Source organism: Juglans microcarpa x Juglans regia, chromosome 8D (genome assembly GCF_004785595.1).
Source record: "Juglans microcarpa x Juglans regia isolate MS1-56 chromosome 8D, Jm3101_v1.0, whole genome shotgun sequence".
In the NCBI taxonomy this organism is placed as follows: Eukaryota; Viridiplantae; Streptophyta; class Magnoliopsida; order Fagales; family Juglandaceae; genus Juglans; species Juglans microcarpa x Juglans regia.
The window spans coordinates 35,768,337-35,788,769 of NC_054608.1; the positions used below are offsets into that span (position 1 = coordinate 35,768,337).

At 36.0% G+C, this 20,433-nt stretch overlaps 1 protein-coding gene across 2 annotated transcripts; it reads left to right on the forward strand.

Annotated features, from left to right (window-relative positions):
* Positions 1–1,829: 1,829 nt before the first annotated feature.
* LOC121242551 (probable manganese-transporting ATPase PDR2) lies at positions 1,830–19,769 on the forward strand. Of its 2 annotated transcripts, none has more exons than XM_041140429.1 (22): positions 1,830–2,015; positions 2,719–2,989; positions 3,259–3,351; positions 4,216–4,418; positions 5,778–5,850; positions 5,973–6,145; positions 6,255–6,426; positions 7,671–7,775; positions 8,048–8,158; positions 8,254–8,340; positions 8,433–8,615; positions 8,828–8,878; positions 8,955–9,080; positions 10,289–10,368; positions 10,890–10,998; positions 12,340–12,468; positions 13,100–13,165; positions 13,333–13,404; positions 16,080–16,231; positions 16,308–16,419; positions 16,504–16,620; positions 18,263–19,769. In XM_041140429.1, the coding sequence occupies exons 2-22, from the start codon at positions 2,741–2,743 to the stop codon at positions 19,379–19,381; spliced, it is 3,582 nt and encodes a 1,193-aa protein (XP_040996363.1). In that variant the 5' UTR covers positions 1,830–2,015; positions 2,719–2,740; the 3' UTR covers positions 19,382–19,769. The 2 variants fall into 2 exon arrangements, with proteins under 2 accessions (XP_040996363.1, XP_040996361.1); XM_041140427.1 differs by having other exon boundaries at positions 2,724–2,989.
* The last annotated feature ends 664 nt before the right edge of the window (positions 19,770–20,433 follow it).

The window sequence follows — 20,433 nt, forward strand, 5'->3', positions numbered from 1 at the left end:
TAAAGCTCTTATAACTTATCCATCACTTACGTGTTTTGAAGATTCATTTAAAAAATTATAACTTGACAATTTTTATTCATATATATCCAATATTTTTCAACCCCTAGGTAGCTCGGATCTGGCTTGCTCAAGTACTACTGCCAACTAAAGATAAAGTCTTAAGTAGGTTAGCTGAATGACAAGGATCATAATTGGAGTAATTGTACGATGTTACCATTTTGGTTTAAATAGGAATGAGATGATTTGAAATGATTCGTAAATAGTATAAGATTATTTGTAAATAGTAATGAAATAATTTGAGTTAAAATATTTTATTAGAAAAGAAGAGAATAAATTGAATAAAATATTATTATAATATAATTTTTGTTTGAGATTTGAAAAAGTTAAATTATTTTTTATGTTTTATTTAAAAGTTTGAGGAAAATTGTAATAATTGGGTGAGAGTAGTGCTACATGTACTTATAATTTTACTTACACTTTTACTTACAAAACTCATTTTGTTAGTTTTCTTTTGAAATTCAAATTAACTGATTTTCAGCATATCAATAATTGACATGTGGAGAAGTAAGTTTTTTGTAAGTTTTTCTTAAGTACGTTTAGCATTTTTCAATTAGGTAATGATTAGATAAAAACGTTGAATATTTGAAATTGAAAAATGTTTGTCTTTGTGATGTTTATTGAGATAAGATGAAATGAGATGAAATCATATCCCTATCCAAACTAGACCTTATTTATCCTGGGTTGTCTCAAGTGGTCGGGAAAGGCCATGTTTGGAAACTATAAGAATTTTTAGAATTTTAAAACTTATCGTAATTTCATTATCAAATATAAAACACTTTTCAGTTTTAAATTTTTAATTTTTTTTATCTAATTACTACCTAATTATTATTCAAATACAAAAATCAATATAATTTTTACAAACTTCAAAACAAAACTAATATTAAAAAGGTTGGGACTTAGGCCATGTTTGGACACTATGAGAATTTTTAGAATTTTAAAACTTATCGTAATTTCATTATCAAACATAAAACAATTTTCAGTTTTAAATTTTTAATTTTTTCATCTAATTACCACCTAATTATTATTTAAATATAAAAATTAATATAACTTTTACAAATTTCAAAACAAAACAAATATTAAAAAATTGTATTCAATTTTTTTAACTTTATAATATTTGTATTCAATTTTTCTCCTCTTTTTTCAAAATCCAACAAAATATTTTTAGATATTTCAAGTATCCCAACAAGCGATCTCAAAATTCTAATTTTAGTTAATATGTTTAATTGAGTTTTGGCAAATAAAAGAGAAATTTTTGAATAAAAATAATATAAAGTTAAAAAATGATTTGAATATAATTTTGAATATAATTTTGTTTTAATATTTGAAAAAGTTATATTGATTTTTGTATTTGGATAATGATTAGATGAAAAAAATTAAAAATTAAAAATTAAAAATATTTTATATTTGAATAATATTTAAGAAAAAATTATGAGAAGTTTTGAGAATAAGGTAGTGATAGGCTTATTATCCTATTACTACCCATCTACTATTTAAGTGTATTTTAAGTTTTTTTTTATGTTTTTATCATTTTCTTTGAAGTATTTTTTTAACATTTTAATCATTAAGAAAAAATTAAAAAAAAATATATAACTTTATTAATACTCAATTTCTTAATCATTAAGTAAAATAAAAAATTAAAAAAAATCAAATAAAAAAATAATAAATAAATAGTAGTAAAATGATAACTTTATCATTATTGAATATCTCATATCGTCTTTATATAAAAAAAAAAAAAAATGGAAATTGGAAAACAGAAAAGTAAAAGAAAAAAAAAAAAAAGTTCGAAAAATCGGCTAAAGTTTGCGTTCATTCGTTTTAGCAACTTTCGCTGCTTAGCATTCGAATCGAATCGAATCGAACCGAACCAAACCCTTCCCCCTAGGTTCTTGATCCCCCTCGCTCTCTCTTCTGAGTCTTCTCTGCTTGCAGCTCCTCCAACCGTCGCCGCGATCTCGGTCAGTTTGTGTTTTTTGCCTCCTTTCGTTTCCTTTTCCGTTTTGTTTTTTATTCATTATGGTAGAAATGGACCGTGATGCGCCTTAGCCCAAAACGATTTTCTCATAGATTACCCAGCTAGTGAGTTAAGATTCCTTCAACTTTCAAGAGCTAGCTCCAACTTCATTTAAGATTTTAGAACGTGAGCGATTGAAGCCAGTAGAAAGTCACAATTTTGAGGGTGTGGAACTTAGTGAAACAGAGAAATTTGGGTCGTCTGTTCGAACTAATGTAGTTTTTATATCGATTCAAAAAGAAAACAAATTCTATTAAACTATCGCAAATGGTTGGTTTCATCTCTATTCTTGATTGGAGATCTGCAACTTAGAAGTGGGTATTCAAAACACCACTACTTACTGTGAAAATTGGAACAATTATAAAAAAGCTTCCAAACACAATTACATGAGTGATGTGTTTGATGCGTCAAAAGGTGCTTACAAAGAGGTTTTTTCTTCTTATTTCACTCTTTTTTTTTGCCTTTCCCTTATACTATCTTGAAAACCGAAGACTGAGGCTAGTTCTCTGCTATTCTAGTGTCCTACGAACTGAACAATCCAATGTTTGGAATCATATTTCTTTTTTCTTCTTCTATTTTCCTGCAGTTCTGTTCACAATCTCGTTATCATCATCGTAATCCTTCGTTTTATTCATTTCTCTCTCTAGTGTAGTAGGTAGGAGGCAAGATATGTCGAGGTTCCATGTGGAAGGGAAAGTGGTGGAAAGTGTTGATTTGTTGAGGAAGAGACACTGGCCATGGAGATTGGATGTATGGCCCTTTGCTATTATTTATGTTGTGTGGTTAACCACCATTGTTCCTAGCATAGATATTGGGGATGCTGCCATTGTTTTGGGTGGAGTTGTAGCTCTTCACGTTCTGGTCTGGCTCTTTACGGCTTGGTTTGTCGATTTCAAATGCTTTGTCAAATATAGTAAGGTATGCAATATTCCTCATATCTCAATCAATAAAAATGTACGACATATATTACATATGTAATTGTGTGTGTATGAGACTCATTTGAGTACTCGAGGAAGTGAATTGAAATTACAATCCTTCCAACCTATGTAATGGTATTATGAAATTTGCTTACAAATGAATTTTTCAGTTTCACGGTGTTGTCTATTAGTTGAAAGCATGCAAGTTTCCTTTGCTAGGTTTTGGGATGCAAGTTTTGGGATTTTATTGGGGCTTATTTATGTATTCAGGTTACTGATATTCACCAAGCAGATGCATGCAAGATTACTCCGGCCAAGTTTTCTGGTTCTAAAGAAGTAGTGGCTCTTCATTTTCGTAAATTAGTAAGTCCAATCTGCCTTCTCAAATTTCTTCTCCCTGATTATAAAGAAATATTACAGTTTTTTGTTTCTTAAGGACTTTTTAATTGTAATAAAACTTTATAACTCACCTCTGTCTGCTAGGTTTTAGAGATTAATCTTGTGGATTAATATTCTCATGGGCATTCACTTCTTGAATATCTTTCTCATCATTGGTTATCATTGTGAGCTTTGTGAAAGCTCTTAAACGATAAGCTTGAGATTTTTGTGTAGGTGGATCTGGTGAATTTGAAATAGAAACGTACGTTTTAATCAGCAAGCTGCAGTTCTATACGTAGTTGATTTATTGAAGTCTGATAAATGCAGTATTGGATGCTTAGAGTTCATTAAGTAAATGATGTATAGAACTGTAAATTGCTGATTTGACCTGGTAAAACCCTTTGGTTAAAAGATATCGCGTATTCTTTCATTGTTTCCCTTTGGTTTATCAAATTGAATGGAGAAGTTTTAATATCTGAATTAATTATTCTAGTCAGGCATCGTATACATGAATATTTAAGTCAAGTTATTATATTTGTAGATAAAGGTGCTTAAAAATTTCCTGTTCAGTACTTCGTTCCTTGGGGCAGCTTCTATAGATTTTAATGGGCTGAATTTTCATGGTTTTGTCTCTTTTTCTATTTATAATTAGGTGTTGATCATGTATACTTCTTGTGTACTCACGCTGCGCCCTTTATGTTTATTTATATATTCTTCTAGTACTTTTCAGAAAAAAATGTGTAGATAGATAGATAATAGGTTTCTTTGTACCGGTGGCTTATGTTGTTGGCAATTTTGTTTCAGTTGTGAAATTTATATGCTTAATGATGTACTACTTCCCTTGAACAGCCAGCAGGTTCTTCATCACCAGTGGATTTGGAAGAGATATACTTTGAATTCAGAAAGCAATGCTTCATCTATTCAAGGGAAAAGGAGACCTTTTGCAAGCTTACTTACCCTACCAAGGAAACCATTGGTCGCTATCTCAAAAGCACTGGCCATGGCTCTGAAGCTAAAGTTGTTACTGCTACTGAAAAATGGGGACGAAATGCGTGGGTTACCATTGACCTTTTCCCTTATGTTGCATGTATTGGATATATTTCACTGTTTGATTTTGCTACTAAATAAATTTGAATGGAAATGTAAGATTGTATAATGATTCTTCCTTAATAGTCATAGCATCTCTCATAGTGGTTGTTTCTGGGTATTCCTGCTTTGCTGCCTTGATGTGTAGTGACATGTGTCACATGTTGGACCTATAAGCACAGGTCCTCTTGCAATATCTGTGCATGGAAAAGGATTAGGACTAGCTATCATAGTTTCCCAATTACGTATTATGTGTGGTGAAGTAAGTTCATCTTTATAAGATTTCCGAACTCTCTGACCAGTACAGTTCTTGGAAAAATTATCTTTCAATTTGGTGGTTAGATCTGACCTGACCAAAAAAAATTGGTAAGAATGCATCATATGGAGCTTATTTCCGCTTACTAATACACTTTATATGCCTACATTGCCTATTTCATTTATATATATAATATCTATCTTTTACTGATCCAAAAAAAAAAAAAAAAACTTTATATGCCTACATTAGCATACACTATGCATATTGATTTCTTTTAAATGGACCAGTACGGTTCTTAGAAAAATTGTATTTCGATTTGATGGTCAGATCTGTTTTGACAAAAAAAATTGGTATAAATGCTTCAAATGGAGCTTATTTTCACTTACTAATACACTTTATATGCGTACATTAGCATACACTACAAATATCAATTTTCTTTTATCAGATGAAGTATGTTTGGATCCTGTTATTATTATCATTGTTAATAACACCAGTTGCTTCTTTATTCCTCTCGTCTTGGGTCTGTTTTAGTGTTTTTACTGTCATCATTTATTTGCCTCATATTTTTATTTTCTAAGTTTTGGATATAAATTACTAGGTTTTGTCTCTCATGCCTTCTCCAAGTGGTGCCAATTGACATCAATAAATTGGACAAGGATTTATAGCCCTCTTTGTATATTTATGTTTTATGTACTGACCTAATATTTGATATTGATTCATTTATAGCCTTCTTCGTTCATTTATTTTGCCAATAAATTATAAAGCTGATTAATTGAGTCTTGAGCTCAGGGAGAATGTGTTTATTTATAACATGGGTGGGGTGTTATGCGGAAAGATCTTCTACTTATCTTTTACATGTTCTGCATATGATGAACCCGTAGTGCCTGTGTACCAGTTGAAATTATATTTGTTTAGTTTGCATCACGTGCTTATCTTTAAGTTGTTTCTTTTATTTTTTCCTCTTATTAGGTCATGTCATGTTATTAGAAATTGATCTTTCTGAGATTGTCAGACTGGTCTTGGCTTTAGTGATTGAATTCTGATCCTTAATGCTATTTCTGTCATGTAGATTTGATTACCCCCAACCTACCTTCCAGAAATTAATGAAAGAGCACTGCATGGAACCCTTTTTTGTATTTCAGGTCATCTCTACTCAGTCCTTTCTGTCTCTATCTCTGTCTGTCTCATATTCCAGTCTTCATTTTATTTATTTTTGTTCCGTTCTTCACTCCTTTGCTACTTGTTATGCCATCCCTGCATGCAGGTGTTCTGCGTTGGTCTATGGTGTTTAGATGAGTATTGGTACTACAGTTTGTTCACCCTATTCATGCTGTTTATGTTCGAGTCAACAATGGCAAAAAGTCGGCTAAAGACTTTGACTGAGCTAAGACGAGTTAGAGTGGATGGCCAGACTCTCATGGCATATCGATGTGGGAAGTATGTTATCTTTATGTCAATAACCTGGTTCTTTAATTGTAAAAAAAAGAAGTTAATTTTCAGGTTTTTCCATAGATGTGTCTTATTATGTGAGGATTTGTTTTTACAGATGGGTTAAACTCTCTGGTACTGATTTATTGCCTGGGGATGTTGTCTCCATTGGGCGTTCTTCTGGTCCACATGGAGAAGATAAGTCTGTACCAGCAGACATGCTTATATTAGCTGGAAATGCTATTGTGAATGAAGCCATTCTCACAGGCGAGTCTACCCCACAATGGAAGGTGCTTCTCTATTTCTATTAATTTGTTTTCATTGTGTTTTCATTGTGCTTACTGATGAATCTGACATGGGGCTTCTAAAATGACTATGTCCTTTGCAGGGTTAGGTGAAATGTAAATGTTTTTAAAGGAAATGTTCTTTCATGAGTTTGAGCAATCATGTATCTTAGATTTCTGTTTTTTATTTATTTTATTCTTTGATATAATTCTAAATTAGTTCAAAATAGAGTTATAATAGTATTTAAAACTAAATATATTGTGCACTAGACCCCTTTTTGTTGGTTATGTGGTTATTAGCATGATTCTGAGACAAACTTTTCAAAAAGCATAATTGTTAGAATTACAATCTTCAGGTGGCTCATAAGAGTGGTAGGAACTGATTCTTCCTTCAAAAACAGGAAGGAGAAAAAATAATAACAGATCAGATCAGTGTTGATAATACTTGTTTTTTATACGTGATAAGACTTCATCAAAATGTGCAGAAGTGGCAGCCCAAGAACGCATGATGTATATAAGAGACACCTATCTAGGTGAAAAAGATACAAGAAAATCATGAAAGTTAGGTTCATTGAAGTCTATAGAAGTTTTTCTTTTTGACAAGTAGAGTCTATAGAATTTTTTCAAAGGAGAGTATCAAAAAAGAAAATTTTGAGCTCTTCCGGCTTCTGTTCATAGTCCTCAAAATATTTAGCATTCCTTTTATTTGAAATACAACATATGAGACAATTGGTTACCATCTTCCACACTCTTGCAATCAATGTTGATAATACACAGATTGAGCTTGATATTATTTGTATAATTGTAACAGACTACAATCAAACTTGTACATTTGTTGGAATATCATATGCTTGGTGATCTACTTGTTCCTTCATGATTATGTTTGTAAATAGTCTGTACTGTTGAGTTTTCTTCACTTTGGTTGTTACAGCTATTTGATTGCTTTAATATTTGCCTGAATTGCTTATTAAAAAACATAGTTGTCTGATTATCTTCTGTTTTCATAGTATCTTGCATGGATTCAAAATGTTAAAAGTGGGAGTTTAAGTGGTATTTGGAGAGCACGTCCTGTTCTCGCATTTCTCTTTAAAAGATAAAATAAGCTTGTATGGGTGATACATGAGCATCTTCCTATCAGGGTTTGTCGGAGCTATAAGCATATGGAGCCGTGGCATGCACATTCTCACTTTTGGCTTGGTTTCGGTTATCATATTTTCACTAATTTATAAGATGAGATTGTTTTTGTCCAGGTTTCAATCATGGGAAGAGGTATTGAGGAAAAGTTATCGATTAAGAGAGATAAAAGTCATGTTTTATTTGGTGGGACTAAGATATTGCAGCATACTCCTGATAAGGTCGGTCATATGAAAAACTTATTTTTTTAATGTTGAGGCATGCTCATGTCTTTTAAATAAGTTAAAGACATGAAGCATACTCCTTATAAGATGAAGGATGGATGTAAATTCTTTTCTTTCTGGCTTTAGTTTCCAGAATTTTCTGGATCTATTTACTTAATCTAGGTGTATACTCCATGTATCAGAAATTCACTCCGTTTTCTCCATATCAATAAATCTCTAATGTACTGCCAAAAAAATATACTTTTTTAAAGTTTCTTACTGGTTTTCAGACCTTTCCCCTGAAGACTCCTGACGGTGGCTGTATAGCTGTTGTTCTGAGAACTGGATTTGAAACAAGTCAGGGAAAGCTGATGCGAACAATTTTATTTTCTACGGAGAGGGTAATTGATAAGAAATTCTGAGTTGGGCACTGGTTGTATACAAAGCTTTAACACCTTGTTTTCGGTGTGACCTGTTTCTCCCCCTCACGTTGCAGGTTACTGCTAACAGCTGGGAAAGTGGGCTATTCATTTTATTCTTAGTCATATTTGCAGTAATAGCGGCTGGTTATGTACTTAAGAAGGTAAATAAGCGGTGCCCTTATGGGGCTCATAACAGATTCTGATTACTACTGTGTCATTCCTTTTTGTGATAGTGAGAATATCATTGATGTAGGGGTTAGAGGATCCCACGAGGAGCAAGTACAAGCTTTTTTTGAGTTGTTCACTTATTATCACTTCTGTCATCCCTCCTGAGCTGCCAATGGAATTATCAATAGCTGTTAATACATCTCTGATTGCTTTGGCACGGCGTGGAATATTTTGTACAGAGCCATTCCGAATACCGTTTGCTGGGAAGGTACATTTTCTTTTTTTACTTATTTACTTTTAGCTTTGGCATAAAGATATTAAAATATGCTGGTTGGCCTCATGCTTCATCTGTTATGTCTGTTTTTCTCTTCCTGGTTTTGTTGTTAAGTTTGAACAAATATGGTGCGTGAAAAAAAAGCTATTGCTATAGAGCACATTAATTCATAGTTGCATTAAATAGAATTGTTTCTCCCACTACAGGTTGATATATGCTGTTTTGACAAAACTGGAACACTTACATCGGATGACATGGTAAGTGCCTTTTTTATTTTAAATTTAGCACATGTTCCATTTTGATGAAATTTTTTTGTCTTTGGTACTCTTTCAGGAGTTCTGTGGAGTTGGTGTGTTAACGGGAAATGTGGATTTAGAATCTGATATGTCTAAAGTGCCTCTACGTACTGTGGAAATTCTAGCTTCTTGTCATGCCCTTGTGTTTGTCGACAACAAGCTGGTATGAAACATCACAGTTTAGATGAGCAGTATTAAAGACCCTATTTGGTTATGGCTTAAAGTATTCTTCTGTGCTTGGATGCTATATGAAATTCAGTAGTTCGAACAATTATTAGTATCTACCAAGTTTACAAGTGTAAAAAATTATACTTCTCACAGTAGAGTCTATATGGTAGGGGGCTTGCGTACCAGAGTATATTGATTTTGTTATCTTTTTTATTTTTATTTTTGATAACGGGGGAACCACCCCATGGCAGAACCCTTAGGACTCACTCATTAAACCTAAATCCCTGGGGAGACTAACATAGTATCCCACCACCATGGCTCCCACTTAAATTGCAGTTTGATCCTAGGGGAAATCGAACCTGTGACATGGGGCTCATGCACCCAAGTTTGCCCTTACCACTTGGGCTACCTATGGGTGGGTTGGGTTTTGTTATCTACTACTATAATAGTAATAATGATGCTCTTGTATTCCACCTTGTATACCTGGGCTTGGCCTATTCTTATTTATACTACCGTTTACTTATCAAAAAAAAAAAAATAGTAATAATGATGATGATGATGATGATCATCATCTTGATCATCCAGCCCTAAATATGAGCATTTACCCCGACAGGTGACCCTAGAAACTATGCATCATTGGAGAGTAGTTCTGATCTCCCCTTCTGGCATTGTTTGATATGTACGTTTCTTTGAATCCCTGCCGAGCTAAAAAGTTTCATTCTTTAAATCTCATTCCAGTCGTGGGATTAAGCACTCATGTGCATTTGGGTTTTTAATTTCTTGCATCAGTACTGAGGCAAGTTGAGATTTTGCTATATGTTTCCTTCTGCACTAGGGAGAGGAATAAAAGAAGTTTTGAAGATCAAGAGCGGTCAATGGATGAGCTTAGAAACTTATTTTTCAATACCGTACTTCATTTGTCGATTGTAATTGGTTTTCATGGCATGACTTTTCATGAATTCCTTGTATCACTAAACTAACACGCTTAGGTATTGCTCTTGTATGTGTCCCGTAAACTTGGGCTCTTTCTGACTCTTTGTTCAATAAAATTTTGTTTACCAATAAAAAAAACGTTTCCTTCTGCACTGATGAAAACAGTATTGTTTGAAAGCCTTTTGCTTTATATTGCTCCTGTTCCTGTAATATTCCATGAATTACTGTAGGTCCACACTTATAAGAAATGATAAGAACTTTTGGTTATAGGTAGGTGATCCTCTGGAGAAGGCCGCACTTAAGGGAATTGATTGGAGTTATAAATCAGATGAGAAAGCCATGCCAAAAAAGTAAGCCATAACATCTTAACATTGTCAGCCGTATTGCTGTGTCATTTTAATTATATTTTTCATTTTAATCCTTTAATCTGTAATTCAAATGCAATTTTAGGGAACAACTGAATTTAGCAAAGGATAGTAACCTTTAGCAAAGGATGGTAACCAAACTATTGACATTTATCTATGGGATCAACAAGAACCAATTTAAGTTTAGCCAAGTTGATCTTCAAACCAGATGCTACTTTAAAACATAGAAAAACAAGCATTGCTATGAGCAAAGATGATCTGTAATTGCCTCACAAAATTGAAGTATCGCCTGCAAAGAGAGGACGAGATATAAGCAGCCCATCAACACCCTTGATCCCACTGAAAACCGGATAATAACCCCCCATCTGTCCATCGTAGTTATCATTTTACTCAATGCTTTCATGACAATGATGGAATGAAGTGGAGACAAAGGATCCCCCTGGAAAAAATATTATTTCTATTGTGTTATTTTTTTTATAACTATTTTTATGTGTTATGGATTGCAGGGGAAGTGGCAATGCTGTTCAGATTGTTCAGCGTCATCACTTTGCATCCCACCTGAAACGAATGGCAGTTGTTGTTCGCATTCAGGAGGAGTTTTTTGCTTTTGTAAAGGTATGTTGATTGTTACTCTGCAATCTGTATGCATGCATATAAGGATCAAGTTATGTCATTTTACTTGGTGCGTTCATAATCAGATAGCTTATAAATAAGTAGTTAACATGTACTTTGTGACGAGTGAAGGTTTATCTTGGGTTATTTATCATGTTATTCTCTCAACTAGAAGAAATATTTCTCAAGATTGTATACATGTTTTCCCTTTTCATTAGCAAAGTTAGTATACTAGGTAATAGAAACATTGATAGAGCAATTTGAATGCTATAAAAAACATATGTAAAGAAATTATGGAAATATCTCACCTTGAGTTTCACACGCCATTCCCAAGTGCATTTTGATATCTTCCCGTAAGTTTTTCACTAGTTTCCAAGAAGTTTTGTTGGACTTTTGTAAAGCATCCTGAAGTCCGTCCTTGAGTTTTCTGGAAGTTTCATTTGAAATTGGTTATTCTCCTAAATGCAGTGTGTTTTTCTAGTGTGCATCCATGTTTGTTTTCTCTTTAGATGATATAATTGCATGGGAGGGACATTAATTTAAGGACCCTCTTAACATGCTCCTCCCATATATTGGTATAAATTATAACTTTTTAAAATTTACCCACCTAGACCTATCAAAAAAAAAAAAAAAAAAAAAAAATTTACCCACCTAGATGATAGCTTTCTTCGAAGGGTCAGTGGAGTTCAATGAGTGCCCGAGCAATTACTAGGCACTTGTAGTCCTGTCATCCTGCATACTAGATAAATACCAGGATAAGTTCTGGGGGTGGCTACAAAGTGTAAGCAATAGGATTTTGGAATTGGGCAATGCCTCTACACATTATGAACCCTAGCTGAAGAGAAACTCTGCGATCCCCAATAAAAGGCCAATGGCTAGAGGTCCTTTTTTTTGCATAAAAAAAATAAGAAGTTAGGTTTCTTATTGAATATGCCAATTGAAAAACGTTCATTACAGTGCAGAGAGTTGCTTGGTTATAATTGAACAGCATCATCAGAATAATATATTTTACACTAATTGTCAGCCTAGGAGTGGCTTGATTCAGTGTAAGTTGACATGTTATTTTCTTTTCAAAGAATAATGTTTGATTATCCTTTTTCCATATTTATTAATTTTATTTCGAGTAGAAACTGAGATCTAAAATATGACATTTGATACTATCCTTTGCACTTGATTGTCGATCTGACTATTGTTTGATATATTTGCTCTACTTCTTGTGACATGTATTGTTGCTAGTGATACAAGACATCCACAAAGAAGCATTTGTAGACTCGGCGCAGCCTTTTTGTTTGTAGGGACTTTTCTTTCCCGCTGTTGATGAAAAATTTTTAAATCTCATTGCAGGGTGCCCCTGAAACTATTCAGGATAGACTTATTGATGTGCCATCATCATATGTTGAGACCTACAAGAAATATACACGTCAAGGGTCTCGTGTCCTAGCTCTTGCTTTCAAGTCCCTTCCAGATATGACAGTAAGACTTCTTTAAGATTTATTTTCTCCCCAGTTCAATAGAATTTTATTTTCCTTATTTTCTCCCATTGCATTAGGATTCTATTTTTCCTCAAAATTTTGATGTGAAGAATTGGCTCAAAGGGGATTTTTTTGGTTTGGAGACAGATCCAGTTCAATGTTCTCTATGTAGGGGAAAGTTTGGTTACAATATTTTTTGGTCAAAAATTTCAGTTTTACTTTTGACTACATGCGGTTAATTTGTACTTTTTGCAAATCTATTTCTCTCATTCCTTTGCTTTTACATAATTTACTTTACTGCACTCTCTCTCTCTCTCTCTCTCTCTCTCTCTCTCTCTCTCTCTCTCATTTGGTTATTTTGGGAATGGACAAAATGTCGTGGTAATAAAATACATCAGATTGAGTCATGCGTGATTTCTAAATCAACTGTTATTATATTTGTGTTACTCCAGAGTTTTGGAGCTACATTGAAGGATTAAGTGTATTTATAAAGTGGGGGATGCACATGAATCTCATTTTCTACTCACACAGAATATACTCATTTTCCTTCTCTCTCTGGCATTACTTCATTGATCGTACAATCCATGTGTATCTGTCATTTGACTTGCTTACTGTCTGTTAATTACATGAAGGTTAGTGAAGCTCGAAGCTTGGATAGAGATATAGTGGAGAGTGGCCTTACTTTCGCTGGTTTTGCGGTAAACGAAAAACACTTTTATTCACATCCAAATTCCTTATGTTAGATAAGTTCCTGTATGCTTTTTAATGAAATTTGCTGCTTATAAAAAACCTTTTGTAGCCAATGATTGGTAGTTGTTATTTTTTAGCCTTCTTGTTCGTAAATGCTCATTATTTTGAGGTTCAGGTATTCAACTGTCCTATTAGAGCTGATTCAGCCAGTGTCTTATCTGAATTAAGGGGATCGTCGCATGACCTGGTAAGCAACATGTTCTTCCTAACTATTTTGTGAGGAAAATGTCGGGAAGACTCTGTAAATTAGTTTATCTGTTAAATTTCTAGCAAATAATTCAATGATGAAAATACTAGTGTGCTTTCCGAATGGTCTGGTTGGAGTTTAGCCCATTGATGCTTAAAATTTTCGCAGATTAGCCATATACTTAGATCTGGATGGATTTAGATTTTGGTTGTGCACTCTACACCTGTCCATATCAATCTAGATGCTTTTCTTAGATGCTTTTCTTTTTATAAGTTAAAATATATTAATATCAATAGGTGTAACCAAGTACACTGAGTGTATGCAAGAGAGAACACCTAACCCATAACAGAGAGCCCCTAAATGAACATCGCCCAAAGAGGGAGAAATTAGAAACCTATCCAATATACACCAAGCCCTATTGGGACAAAACACGCATTCCCAAAGCAAAGCAAGTCATTGTAACTACCCCAACACTTGGTCTCCCACACAATTAATACTCTACCCGAATTATCCTACGAGGAATGAGGAAGGCTTTATGCCTTCCCTCTAGTCCTCGCTCAACTTCTACTACCTCCCTTTGCGTTGTAGTTAATTGCCCAAGTAAGACGCTTTAACTCCCTGCTCTTCTTAAATCTTGATTTTGTTTCAAGTGAGTGGCCCGCCTCAATTGCAGTGAGTAGTGCTGTGAATTGGTCGTCAAATCCTCCACAAGTAATCCCCACACACTGTTGTATCTCATTAACCTTTTGCAAAACCCAATCCGATGATGATCCAGCTATATTGTTTAATGGAGGAAGAGATAACAAGGGGACAATATCTTCCCTAGACAGTTCCCAACTGAACACCAGGTCCTAAACATTCATCCTCGCAAGGCACCAACGACAAACCCATATTCAAATCCCGTACCTTCTCAACAACTCCATTGGTTCTCTCCAATGGTAAGGTCATGGTCACCATTGGAGATTTTCCTTCACCTTTGGCGACCCTTTATGTGCAACTTCGACGGACCTACATCTCCTTCAGACCTCGGCGTTGCACCATTTTCCTTCAACTTCGATGTGGACTATCGGTCTTTCCTGTGTCACCTGTGGCGAAGGGCATTCCATTACGGATGTCTCTACGCTGATACCCGACGTAGAACCCACTTCAAATAACCCGGTTTTCCTTTTGACCCGCCACACTCTCCTGGATCTGGTTATAGGGACAGTGCCGAATTCGATTTTCCGTTTTCCTTTTATCTGAGTTCAAAGGATTCGGGCCTATCTTAGGCTTATTTCTTACGACCCTGTTGCCTCCAGCTGAAAGCAAGTCTATTTTCGTAGACAAGAAAGCGATCGCTGCCTTCAACTCGACAAGCTAGGTTTCCATCTCCTTTAATGTATTGTGCATGACGACAAGCTGGTTCTGAGCTTGTGTGATCTGCAGGCCACTTTCACAGTTCCCCTCACTCTGAGTCACCGAAGCATGACCCGTCTTCAGAGTTGCCTCATGTAATCGCCTCGCCACTGTGGTTGTTCTTGGGTCTTTTTGTTTCAACTCCAGGTTGATGTTCTCATGATCGGATGTCCTCTTCTTGCTTTCCTTCCTTGACCCATAAGCATGAAAGGAAAAAAACATATCCGCAGCTTTGCATAATTTAATAGCAAACTTCTCCCAACCCAAACCTTCATACCCTTCAGGAATGACTACAACATTCTGTCGGCCTCCTCCACCATATTCGGTGACAGTTAGATACCTATTATGCATGTAGGAGCATCGTTGAGCCACAAATGCTCTGTTTCCTTCGCGCAAATGTTTTGTGAATTCCGAATTTCTCCCCGCCTGTAATACTGCTTCCACTGTAGCCATCAACCATCCTACACCACTACGACCCATAGCTACAAACCTCCAAACCCTTTTGCTCCTCCATGCTTCTGGAAAAAACTCAAAAGCCTTTGATTCCACCTAAAAGCACACCAACTGACCCATATTAAGTTCAAACTTTCGATTTCAGATGTAGGGGCTTCCCATGCTGAAGGGCTTTCCAAGCTTCATTCTTGTTGAATGTTTATGCAAAGATACGAGCACAAGCTTCGGTGCAAATTTGAGGCAGATCTAAAGAAAGATCTGCGAGAGGGACATGGCTGAAGAGCTACGGAGCCCAGCTGCAGATAGGGCTCATGGGACAGACAAATCTTGATGCCAGAGTACTCCCAGCAGACTTGCCAGAGGCAGGCAACTCTTTTTGTGTTGACGGCACGGCCAACGGAGCCGTCGGTAGTAAGTGCCACTACGGGCTCACTCTGAAAGACGTCATAGAGAGAAACTTGCAAAAGTCCAGGTCGCCAGAGGGAGGACCAACACCGGACGGCCCTCAGTGAAGTCGTTGGGGCCCGTTGGCCTTGTTTGTGACAGTGGTGAGGTGTCACACTAGCTAGGGTGGGTGAAGGGTGGCGTCGGGTTTGGGTGCCTTTGGGTTTTCTCTCTCCGTAGGGTTTTTTTCTCTCTGTCAATCTAGATGCTATAAGGCCGAAGTATTTAGTACTGCTAAGGCTGTGGCTTTTTTTTTTTTTTTATTTGGCTCCCTTGCCTGGTCTCCTAGTTATTTTGACTTCCTTACCCATTGGCTGCTTGACCTACCGCTGAAGTGGATCTCTAGCACTTAAGGTGTAAAAATATATGGTTTTCAACAACAGGTGATGATTACTGGTGACCAAGCTCTGACAGCTTGCCACGTTGCTAGCCAAGTTCATATCATATCAAAACCTGCATTGATTCTTGGTCCAGCAAGGAATGGTGATGGGCATGAGTGGATATCCCCTGATGAGACAGAGACTATTCAGTACAGGTAAATTTATTGTCTTTTTTTCTTCCTCATATTGGCTCTTGTTTTGATTGATTAAAAAAAGTGCGATTGATATCAGTGAGAAAGAAGTTGAAGCCTTATCAGAGACTTATGATCTCTGTATTGGTGGGGACTGCATCGGAATGTTACAGCAGACATCTGCTGTTCTACGAGTGATTCCTTTTGTGAAGGTAACCGGTTATACATACTTCACCTATGATACTTATTTTGATCTGGTGTAGTCTTGACAATTCATATCTGGATCATTGTCTCAGGTTTTTGCAAGAGTTGCTCCTGAGCAAAAAGAACTAATCATGACCACTTTCAAAATGGTGGGAAGGATGACATTGATGTGTGGGGATGGAACTAATGATGTTGGAGCTCTGAAGCAGGTAATATGTTGCTGAAGATAGTTGTTTTGTTTTGTTTCTGCTTCTCAAGTTTCCTGGGTATTTCACTATTCTCAAATAGATAATGACATACTTCCCTCCAGTTACGAGACCCACTACAAATTTGGTGAAACCGCACTACTAGAACTGTTAACGGTTAACACCGATATCTCAATTACATTGCTATGTAGAAGTGCCACTCCTTGTAGCCAATATCTTGGTTTTTTGGTTCTTGCTTTCCGTGTTTGTTGGTTCCCATGTTACAACCCAGCAAGAGTTGCCTTAGGTTTAGGGTTACAATTGTATCAACATGGGTCCCATGTTACAACCCAGCAAGAGTTGCCATAGGTTTAGGGTTACAGTTGTATCAACATGGGTAAAGAATACTTTGAGTCCTCCTGCCTTTTTTTTTAACTAGTCCACCAACTTAACATAATGTTTCTATTCCATCCCGAATCTCCCAACTACAGTAACTTTGTCCTTGCATTTAAATTAGATGATGGAATTGGTCATTCAAGTTACATGGTTGCAATTATTGAAATGGCCTGCTTACATAGGCGTACAATTCTCTAAATGCTGTATGTCACCTCTGCTGTTCGAAGCACAAAGCTCTTCTTCTGTTAAGCCACATGATTTTTTTTCAATTATTTAAATTAAATTAAATTAATTGTAAGAAAAAAAATTTGAAACGTCATAATGTAACCCTCCATCCTCTTGCAAACATTACATACCCTTTATTACCAATTCATTACTTGTCTCTTGCATTTCTCGTCAGTTACCGCTTTGCACATTATTATTTCTACCATTTATTGTCATTTCATTGCCGGTCTCTTGCACTTCTCATCTCTTGCATATCCCGTGAGTTTCCACTTTGTTCATTATTATTTTTACACTTTATTACTACTTCAGTACCCATCTCTTGCACTTCTCGTCAGTTACTATTTTGTTCATTACATTATCATCATTTTGTATTCATTTATATGCATTTTATTAAAACTAGTAATAGAAAAAGATTATGTTTAAACAACTTCACACAATCAAGTTATAAATAAAATTAATTTTTTTTTTTTTTTTTTTTTTTTTTTTTTTTTTTTTTTTTTTATCGGTAAACAAGATTTACTGATCATAAGGGTAGGCAAAAGCACAAGTATACAGGAAAATAAAATTAAAAAACCTAACAATGTCCCACGTCGCGCGGGTGTGCAACTAGTTTGTATGCGCGTTGTGCACTCGGGCATTACCTTTTGATCATGAGTGGAGTTCAACTTATCAAAAAGGATCAAAGCCATATTACTCTTTTTACAATTACGGAAGGAATGAAAAACTCCATTAATTAATATTTCTCTCTCTCTCTCTCTCTCTCTCTCTCTCTCTCCCTCCCTCCCTCCCTCCCTCCCTCCGTCTCTCTGGTTTTGCTGTGATTTGAAATTTCAGCCATGGCATATTTCAGTATGAAGCGTTTCGATTCTCTTACGTAGTAGGGCACAATAATTAGACACATTTCATCCAGTATTTCTGTTACTCATGCATTTTCAATGGACAAGATAATTAAAAGGTTCCATCTAGTCATAATCTTTTGCCTAGTTTTTGTCAATATCAAAAAAAAAAAAAAATTCTCCTGAGAATTTTTTTCTTTGTTTTTCAGGCCCATGTGGGAGTTGCTCTTCTGAATGCAATACCTCCAAGTCAAAGTGGAAACCCTTCTTCCGAAACGTCCAAGGATGAAAGTACAAAGTCTATCAAGTCAAAAAAATCTAAGCCCACATTGGAAGCAACTGGAAAAGCTTTGGTTCTGAATGGAGAAGGCTCTTCAAAAGGTAAAGGTAGCTCAAAATCGGACGCCACCAACATCTCTACTGGTAATCGCCATCTGAGCCCTGCAGAGATTCAACGACAAAAGCTGAAGAAGATGATGGATGAGCTAAATGATGAGGGTGATGGTCGCTCAGCTCCCATTGTGAAGCTTGGTGATGCCTCTATGGCATCACCATTTACTGCAAAGCATGCATCGGTTGCCCCCACCATGGACATTATTCGTCAGGGTCGCAGTACTCTAGTGACTACCCTCCAGATGTTCAAAATACTTGGCCTTAACTGCCTTGCTACGGCGTATGTGTTGAGTGTTATGTATTTGGATGGTGTCAAACTTGGAGATGTTCAGGCTACAATCAGTGGTGTATTTACTGCTGCCTTTTTCCTTTTTATCTCACATGCCCGCCCCCTTCCCACCCTTTCAGCTGCACGGCCCCACCCTAATATCTTTTGCTCCTACGTCTTCCTTTCTCTCATGGGACAGTTTGCTATCCACCTATTTTTCTTGATTTCTTCCGTGAAGGAGGCTGAGAAATACATGCCAGAAGAGTGCATTGAGCCAGACTCTAGTTTTCACCCCAATCTGGTGAATACGGTTTCATACATGGTGAACATGATGCTCCAGGTGGCTACCTTTGCCGTGAACTACATGGGACATCCTTTCAACCAGAGCATCTCAGAAAACAAGCCATTTTTGTTTGCACTTTTGGGTGCTGTTGGTTTTTTCACGGTTATAACTTCTGATCTGTTCAGGGACTTGAATGACTGGTTGAAGTTGGTGCCTTTGCCAGTGGGATTAAGGAATAAGCTAATGGTATGGGCTTTCCTCATGTTTTTGTGCTGCTACTCCTGGGAGAGAATCTTGAGGTGGATTTTCCCTGGTAAGATTCCAGCCTGGAAGAATAGACAGCGGCTTGCTGCAGATAATCTAGAGAAGAAGAAACATGCATGAGTGAAAAAGAACATTGGACTGACGTGGAAAGAACTGCATTGTGCATCATTTTAATGGCTATATGATTGGTGCCAATGGTACTGTAGAATCAGAGGCGGAGCCGTTGAAAGGGAGATAGTTGAATGGCTTTACTTTTATGACAGTTTCCTCAGTTTAAATTTTGTCGAAAAATATGAATCATCTATATATTGCTGAGAATTTGATGTCTAGCACGGACTAGTTTCTCCTCATTAACTGTGATTTGAGATGCATTTTTTGACGTAGGAGATTCATAGCGGATGGTTTCTGCTTTCACAGCTTGTCATGCCTGACATAAATGGATCCCACATTCCTTGTATTACGATTAAAAAAAAAAAAAAAACAGTTGATACAGAGATTGTTCCTTTAATTCTTGTTTATTGCTTTATGTCTTTTATGTTCTTGAATGCTTGCAGTATTGGAATGGATAACCAAAACGCTCCTCATAACCCAGATAATTGTGACTAAAATTTACAAGAAACAGATCATTGTTGGGGAGTCTGTTATGTTTGCATGGAAACCATGAGGGCTAATGCCAGTTCAACATGTTAGCCTTACATCGCTGGAAGTGAAACAAGATCGAAAAATACATTTATACTCAAATTGACTATACCTTCTGCCCAAGAAGTGTGTGATCCTCAAGAAAGTCGATTCATCACAAGGCAGGACAATGCTCCTCTGGCTATTAAACCCATACTCGTCAGCAGCTTTTTCCAGCAGTTGTTGGAAAATGGTATTCTTCAAGAAAGATAGAGGAATTACAAATCTTTTCAGTTCTTTGCCCACGTAAACCACGAAGTGCCCCTTTGGTGCTCTCTCTGTCACCTCGTTGTCAATATGTTTCCTTCCCATTTTTTTGTCAAAGACACTTTAACAACACTGAAATTGATGTAGAATTGAGAGTCTGCATGAATATGCTTAAAACGCTATCCTCTGTATCTCTATTTATAAGTAGAGAGTAATGATATCCATACAACATATTTCACAACACATGTTATAAAATAAGGATATTTTTGTAAAATGATATTAGTTTT